An 8,682-nucleotide genomic window follows, 5' to 3' on the forward strand; every position below is an offset into this window, starting at 1 on the left:
TGGATTCTCTATGCTATAAGATGTAATGTTAAAGAGCTTAACTTGGATATTTGGAATAACGGATTTGAAGATGAGTTTATGTTAGATGAAATTGTTTTCTCCGGTTCATGTTTTACTAAGCTGAGAGTAGAAGGGTGCATGCTTGATCCAGTTGGGGAGATTAGTTGGAAAAGTCTAAGGAGTTTGTGTATATGAGTTTAGATGAAGATTTGATTGAAAACATATTATCTGGGAGTCCTGTACTGGAAACTTTGGAGTTGCATGATTGCTATGGGTTTAGGCGGCTTGATATTACTTCAAAGAGTCTTAAAAACTTGGTGTTACTTAGATACACAGTTCCTTATGGTGAATCTGAAGCCGAGATCATTGAAATCAATGCTCCGAATATTTTATCACTAACAATCGATCATGAAGTTCTTTTGTTGAAGCTTTTGTTTCTAGATGTGTCTTCTTTAGTCAAAGCTCACTTAGATTGTACTTGTACAAAGTTCGAGGATCGCAAGAAAACACCAAACGAAGCAGAACAAGAGATGCTTAAAGGATATATAATGAATCTCCGCCATGTCAAGGAGCTTCAACTTGGGTTTTTTTGTTCTAAGGTATAATTTCTTTTGCTTTTTTCCATTTTGGATAAAAACTTATCACTCTTGCTGTCTTCTCACTTGTGTTATTTGGTTGGTAGGTTCTTTCTTGTTTGCAAGGGAAAGGTTTCCTTCTTCCATCAAATGTGAAGCTGACACTGGTAACGGATATATAGGGAGCTGCTCTTGCATATATGATAGAGGAGTTGCTTTGACTTCATGTTTAGCCATTTAAGCTATCGTGATTTATTTTCATCTCTTTAATTTTCTCATCCGTTTTGTAAAGTAGACTTGGTTCCATTGGGCTGTGGATTGTTTCTTATGTCAAAAATACTAATCAATTGACGTGAATTATCATCAGTTGTTACTGCAAAGCATCTATTGTAGTTTTGAAGCTTTCATGTTTGTTAGTAGTATCTGTTCTTCTGTAAGTTATGGCATTTTCTTGAGCAGAATAGACAATTTTTTCTTGGTATGATTTTCTCTTGACCAACATATAAGTGGTGTGGTTGTGTTGAGTTTTGAAGTATGGTGTTGTCTAATGTTTTTTCGATGCCAATGCCAGTCACAAATTTGTTGCTTTCTAGATTATTTGTGACTAGATTTCTTTAGAGATGAATTGAGCACGGATTTGGGTCTGAAAAGTGATGAGTGCCGAGTTTTAAGGATGTCAAATCTTGTGTGAGAAGGAAGATAATGCATCTTTGGAGTGGAAAGTGTAAGAGGGAAGTGTGCACTCAAGAAATTGAGAAAAGAGGTAAATCGAAAGATTTTGAAGAGGAGAAACAAGAGACTGACATTATATTGCAAAAATCTTTATTTGATAATCTCTTAAATGACAATCAATGGATCTTCTTAATGTTTACAACACTTAAAGCTTTTTGCAATATCAATGCCAATCATTTAGCTTTTTGTGTAAACTTAGATAATCGTTCAAAAAATAAAAGTTAAGATTTTTCTATAAATTAGAATAAAATAATGGGATTTTTCTAACAATAACCCTTGAATCGGTTACGTGCATTTGATATAACTTACAACACTTAGAGTTGTTTGATAACCTATGACTAAACCATTGAATCAATTAGCATTCAATGGGTTTGATACAACCTACAGCCACTACATTCTTTGAACCATTAAGAGGTTGGAATCAGTCAGCACCAAAATGTTCAATTTTATCAAACATGCCTTTACGCCTAAAGAAATATGATAATTAGAATTTTCAAGTATCATACATATACATAAATAAGAATCTGCAAATAAACCGATGAGGTAAAAAACAGCCTCAAAGATTGCATATACAAAAGATCCAAATTGTTATTAATTTACAATTTACTAATTACTCCTTCAAGGGAAAGGATACAAAACTGTCCCAAAGTAACTTATCAAAGAAACATATGGTCCTTTATCATTAACATGATTTGCAATATTAACAACTTACATCATCTACATTGTGTTCATAAACTTCCATAATGTTGCCATTTTTAGTTGCACCAAACCTTGATTTTTTTGTCCAAGGAACCCGACAATAAAAATTGATCCCAACATAAAACACATTGCCCGTATGTCCATGTAATACATGCATACATTCTAGAGATTCACAATCCCACACCGGAATCACAATCAGAAACATCGAAGACAAATGAATTTTTAAATAACAAATCATTAAACTGTAATGTTTAAACATAGTGATTTTCAACCCAACGAGTGGTGGACGCAGAAAGTTTTAGTAGTGGTGGCACCTAAAAAAAATTTCGAACAAATCTAAATTAGTAGTGGTACTTGTATTTTAAGACGTTGCACGTAATAGAAAGAAAAAAAAATTTACACTAATTGCCAGAATCGGAACAGTGGCCCGAGAGGCCGGGACCCCCTTGAACCATTTAATTTAATTTTTTTTAACGGCAAATCTAATCTATTCTTAATCTACTCCTTAATTTCATTTATGTCAACCCTCATACCTCAAATAACACCTAATACTGCTAAAATCTCAACTAAACGTGTTAAATTAAGGTTGGGTTGAGATTGTGTTGGTGAGTTGGATCACTTTGTACGCCACCTATTATTGATATTTTCAAAATTCTATATAAATAAAAAGTTACAAAAAATCTAATTCAATAAAAACAAAAATTACCCAATCCAACATCTAACTCGAGCTCAATAACAATTAACAAACCAGTCAAGCACAAATCTTGAATCAACCTCAAAGATTGCATATATAAAATTAGGGCATGGATGTTATTCAGTATTCACACCAAGAGTAAAATAAAATAAACTTGTATTCATTCAAATAAATGTTAAATGTTAATTTACAATTTACTCCTTCAAGGGGAGGGTCACCATGGTCATCCAAACAATACAAAAACCAACTTATTGACGTTTGTCATTAACAAGATTTGGATAATATGATTCTCCTCCTCCAGTTAGAGTTAGCTTCCAAACTGAGATCAACCCTGCTTCATCACCAGTAAAAAACAAACCATCGGGACCCACGTGGATTGCTTGAATGTCTCTTCCTGAAACAACTCTGCCTCTTTCCACAAACCTATAATAAAAAAAAAAAAAAACAAACCATACTAACTGTCATAACAAACTTCCAATTAATTACATGATTACATGATAAAATAAAAAAGCTACAAAGAGACTTACGATGGCAGATCATATAAACAAACACCATTGTCTCTGCACGAACATAGCAAGATTGGCTTTCCTTCTGCATCATGCATCCCACAAAAAGCAACAACATCCTGCAAAACAATCATCTGATTTCTTATGCTATTTTTTGATGATGAGGATGACAACGTCTTGTTATGTAAGAACCAAAAAATAATAAAAATGAAAGGGAAGTACACAAAGAAAGAATGCTATATTAACAACTTACATCATCTACATTGTGTTGATAAACCTCCTCAATTTTTCCATTTTCGGTTTCACCCCAAACCTTGATCTTTTTGTCCAAGGAACCCGACAATAAATACTGATCCCAACAAAGAACTGTTGTCACATCACCCGAATGTCCACTTAAAACCTGAATACACTCTAGGGTTTCAGCATCCCATACCTTCAACAAGAAAAAAAAGAATGAGCCACAATCAGAAACATCAAATACAAAAGAGTTTTTACTTATCAAACTACTATAATGTTTAAAACAACATACTCGTATGGTATTGTCAGCAGAACCAGAATAGAGCCTTTTAGCTCCAACAACAAGGGAAAGTACAGGTCCTGTGTGGCCTTTCAAAGATGTTGCCACTGCAGAGAAACTCGTTTCTGAAGTTGATTTCCATGACAAAATGGTACCATCCTGCACATAAACATAAAAATGAAAATTAATAAAACGGAATGAACGATTCCATTCCTTTCCTGATTCCATTCCGTTCTATGTACCTACCTCCATTCCAGCGAAAAGAACGTCTTCAAACATCGTAATTGCATTAACTTGTCCACCGCTTCCTCGAATAATTACTTCATGTTGTGTGTTGAGGTTCCAAGCTTTAATCATATCTCGTAGACCAACAAAAATCCATTGACCTTCGTTGACTAAAGTCCCACATTCGTCATCAAAGGCAAAAACTGCTCCACACTGATCAACACGAAAAAGATAGCATAAATAACATGGTAAGTGTGCTCTCATAAAAGGAAAAAAAGATTCAAGAACATCAAACAAACCTGTCCACTATTACAATCCCAAACTCGTAAAGATTTGTCCTTGCTACTACAAAAGAGCTTGTTGGATCCAGATGGCAAAGCAATCCCGGTTATAGCCTGATACAAAGTTTTGATTGTTAAATAAGGTTCATAGTGCTCTAGAATGGAAGAAAGAATAAAAACAAACACTTGGAGTGCATTTACCTTTGTATGCCCTTCTAAACGGGTCACCATTGAGAGTCCCTTACCATAGAACCCCGGATGCAAGTTCTCGCTGTTTTTCTTGGGGATGCTTTTAGTTTGACCAGGGTTTACTTCATTTGTCAACAATTTCTGTTGGGACTTGTGAACATTCTGATTTAGGTTGGAGTTCTCTTTGTTCTTCGAAAATTTTGTTCGGGGCTTCTCAATGGGAGGTGAATTCTCTGACTTCAATGTATTTGGATTCTTCCAAGCATATTTTGATATACTGATTGCTTGATCCGGATGCTTAAATTTGCAAGGATTTCTTGTGCATCTTCCTTCCAACCAATACTTGCAGACCAGATTTTTCACTTGATGACTTCTAGTGATATTTTCTTGATTTCCTCTTCCAAGCCTCTTGAAAACCGATGTGTCCGTCTTCACTGAAAATCTTTTAGCTGCTTCCGTTGCCATACTAAATAAAATACATACACATCCATGATTAGTTGCTTTCCAACAGATTCCTTCTCAAAGAAAACCATAACGAAAGATCCCTGATTCCTTTCCACGATCATAAACCCCAAAAGTCATGCAGAACGAGTAGGAAAACTGTTGATCAGTGCATCCTTCAGGTCCTCGGACAACAATGGCAGAATCCATATACGTTCCAGAAAACCGTTCAGGCCCATCGGTGATCAAAAACTTCCATGAATGTGTTCTACTTGTAGAACTAGTTATATCATCTAATGACGATCCTAACGCCTACCAACCCAATCCATAACCAAGAAACAACAAATAACACGCAAATAAACAAATTCCCTAAAAAAGCATAAAAACCCTAATCCTATATCTATCCAACCACCGGCTAGAATCGTAAAAATCAGATCCAATCATCTGTTGCAATCCCGTTAACAAACTTTCACCGATGATTTGATCGAGATACATATATACTACAACGGCATAAACTCCTACGGTAACAAAGATCTAGAAGAATATCGATCGTAGTCACAATAAACTATCAAACCTGTTGATTGATCGTGTCCCGAAATTGCTGAGTCAATTTGTGAAAGCTTTCGATTGATCAGATTAATTAAAACGCAAGGTTTATGATCAGGATTCGGATATTGAGGGTGAGGAATCGAATTGAGGATTTGTTGCTTTGCTTTTTCTTTATATAGGCAATGGTCGAGCGTTCCTTGGACGCCAAGGTATTTTCTCGCATTTTTTTCTCTGTATATATTTTAAATATTTTCAAAAATAAAACACCGGTTTGAAATTGAAAAAATTATAATATATTTTTAAAACTAGATTATGACTCGCGTTAAACGCGGGGAACGCATAAATAAAATATAAATGTATATAGATATTGCTGAATAATTAGAAATAAATCAAGGTTATTGGTGTTACTGAAATGTGTAGAAAATATACTGAAGTTGGTAAATATATAGTCTTTGAAGGACATCTTCGTAGACAATATTTTTTGTTTTATTAGTTGAACGACTTTGTCCGTCAAAAAGTACCTTCAAACTTTTTTTACTTGTGACATGGGAAACAATGACATTAATGCAATCCGACTTTCATATAAAATTATTTTTTTCGCATCAAACCAAACTCGGTGTTTTTTTAGCATTATTATCATCATATATTATACATTCTTGATAGTTTTGAAAAGTTCGTTGCAATTTCTCATTTCTTTTTGAAAGTTCGTTGTTATTTCTTGTTGCTTTTAGAAATAAGTTTTAGACTATTTTTTTGTATCAGACAAAATTGAAAGGTTATTTTTGCATTATTACCGTCGTATATGTTCCATCTCATTTTTATTATTTGAATATAGTTTTTGTAGTTCAAAACCGACACGAATATAAAAATGTTGACTATATATTAACCAACTCTATATAATGTATGATTAAACATCAAGACACTATAATCATAATTTATTGATGTTAGTTAAAATGTAAATTATTTGGGGGTGAGGTTAGTTTTTGGTTATTTATTTAGGAAGTATAATATGTATTCTGCATTACAAGTGATTATCTATTGAACTTAACATTTGTTACTTTGTAATTTTATTTTGGCTTGACATAGCCATGATCATCCCATATTTAATACTTTGCACTTCGTGCACCTTTACTACCTGTTGACTTGCATCCATTAAATCAAGATTTAACATTTTTTTTAAAACCAATATAGACAAGAAACTATTGAGTTACTATAAACACAATGGATACGCTAAAAGAGACATGAGACTTGCCTTTTGTGAGATCAATAATACCAATTTGGACCACTTTCTACAAAATAATTTGCGAACCGAAAAAAAAACTTGCCCAGATTTCTAATATCATTATTTAAGTCATAACCTGTTATATGCTGACAAAATTGAAAATTTTATCCAAAACTCTGTTACATGTCATCAAAGTTAAAAAAAAAAAAAAAAAAAAAAAAAAAAAAAAAAAAAAGATCATTCAAAGTTAGATGAGGCTATTAATTTAAAAAACTATCTTTCACTTTTTGTTGGATGTATTTTCTAATAACATGTACAATTATTAGTCCATAATCCGTAAAAACCATCATAGCCAACTCATATATCGCTTAATCAACAAAATAGAATACCACAGTAGGAGATGGTAATCCAGTTAGAACATCTTTTTCTAAAAGTTCAAGAAATGGACAATTTATTAGAATCTTATCACGCTGATACAAGTCATAATAAAGTGAAATAGATTTAATCGATAGTTTACAATAAATATAAAAAGTGAAAGTGAAGCCCTATCAGAGATAGAAAAACCTGAGGATGAGACAAAAAAAACACACCCGAGGATGAGACAAAAAAAAACACATAACATTACAAAGTTGCAAACATTAAAAACATATGATGCTAAAAATCTAGAAAAAAAAAACCAAAATTTATACATGGTTGTGAGGTGAGCATAGAGAACTTGTATCAAATTTTTTTGACACATTTCGTCAAACACCTAAGGTGCATGTTCTAATAACCCATCTTTTGAATGTAACATGACAAAAAAAATCCAATGTTGCAGGAAAGTATAGGAAATGAACTAAATTAACATGTATTTAGATTACGCATATTATTTTGAACAATATTCCTTCAAAAATATACTTATTGTTGTTTCATACCTACATTATGCAATTTGATTCTACCATATAAAAACGACCACATAGAAAATTTAATAATCAAATAAAAAATTTGTCTATAATACCCATAAATCTGATATTTAATGAAATAAGATCATTCATAATTTAGATTCTAACTTCTTAACCTACTTTTGTTACGGTTCATGTATTAATATGTAGGTAAGGATGTTGATATTAAGTGTTGTATATTGTTGTTACAGATAAAAAACTAAGTTGTAGTTTAAATTAAAAGTTCTTTTTTCACAGTAAGTATGTTGCTATAATTTGTAAAAAAAATCACATAGTTATTGAAGTTTATAGAGGTTGTCGAGGATCGAGTCAAAGTTAATAGGTTAAACATTTAATATGAAAAGTTATACATTTCTGTTTTGTTTGACTTAATCTAGACTGAATGATGTAATATGTTAAGCCAAAAAAAACCTTATGTGATGTTTTATGAGATTTCAAAAATATAAACATAATTTTGTTAGTCATAGAAAACAATCTTTGAAAGGTTGTATTTACTATATAGAAACATATATAAATTAGAATAATTATAGTTTAATCCTTTCTGGATTAAATTGTTTATAAAATCTATCCCCTAAATAGTGAATAAAAATAAATTAAAAGACAGTTACAACATGAAAAAATCACAACAGGTTTCTGTTAAAAATGTTATAGCAATGTAATTTACACTTACATTCCTAAAAATGGTATAATATGAAGTTATTATATTCGACAATAAGATCAGAAACAGTAACCAAGTTGAGATAATCAAACAAACATAAATAGTAACAACAACCGATTTGATCCTTTTTTAAATTAAATTATCGATTTACACTTCTGATGAACATAGTCTATACTAAATTAATGATTTACCCTTGGGATAAAAAATGGAAGTATCATGCTAAACGAATACAAAAAAAATTGATTACCATGAATAGGAAAATGGGTAGGGTGCATTTATCTATCTATCAAAGTACTTTGCTATATTGTGTTTTAACTGGTTTCCATCAAAGTACATTCTTTTTTTATGGATTAAAGGTACGCAATATCTATTCCTATTTATTTGAAAAGTTTTAGAAAAGTTGTTAATCGGTTTCATATAAGTTGTGACAAAGAAAATCGAAATATATGAATA

The 8,682-nt window shown here is 32.0% G+C and overlaps 1 protein-coding gene and 1 pseudogene across 2 annotated transcripts; one reads left to right on the top strand and one right to left on the bottom strand.

The window, feature by feature from the left end:
* Positions 1-982, top strand: part of LOC111912863 (putative F-box/LRR-repeat protein At3g28410) — a 1,183-nt pseudogene extending 201 nt beyond the window's left edge.
* Positions 983-2,839: 1,857 nt separating this feature from the next.
* Positions 2,840-5,611, bottom strand: LOC111912862 (zinc finger CCCH domain-containing protein 48). 2 transcript variants are annotated; one of them, XM_052765407.1, is made up of 8 exons: positions 5,434-5,611; positions 4,431-4,884; positions 4,248-4,343; positions 3,970-4,161; positions 3,736-3,882; positions 3,460-3,639; positions 3,228-3,340; positions 2,840-3,123 (listed from the first exon to the last, which is right to left on the bottom strand). In XM_052765407.1, exons 2-8 carry the CDS (start codon positions 4,881-4,883, stop codon positions 2,949-2,951), a joined length of 1,356 nt encoding a protein of 451 aa, XP_052621367.1. In that variant the 5' UTR covers position 4,884; positions 5,434-5,611; the 3' UTR covers positions 2,840-2,948. The 2 variants fall into 2 exon arrangements, with proteins under 2 accessions (XP_052621367.1, XP_023764362.1); XM_023908594.2 differs by having other exon boundaries at positions 3,228-3,325; positions 4,431-5,608.
* Positions 5,612-8,682: the final 3,071 nt, after the last annotated feature.

The sequence above is a fragment of the Lactuca sativa genome, chromosome 7, assembly GCF_002870075.4.
Source record: "Lactuca sativa cultivar Salinas chromosome 7, Lsat_Salinas_v11, whole genome shotgun sequence".
Lineage (NCBI taxonomy): Eukaryota > Viridiplantae > Streptophyta > Magnoliopsida > Asterales > Asteraceae > Lactuca > Lactuca sativa.

Bases quoted from the DNA above. Each gene is read 5' to 3' on its own strand.
- LOC111912862 (XM_052765407.1), bottom strand. From the start codon at position 4,883: ATGGCAACGGAAGCAGCTAAAAGATTTTCAGTGAAGACGGACACATCG. The intron at 3,883-3,969 runs GTAGGTACATAG...GTTTATGTGCAG, and splicing joins TTCTTTTCGCTGGAATGGAG to GATGGTACCATTTTGTCATG. The intron at 3,341-3,459 runs GTAAGTTGTTAA...ATAAGAAATCAG, and splicing joins ATCAACACAATGTAGATGAT to ATGATTGTTTTGCAGGATGT.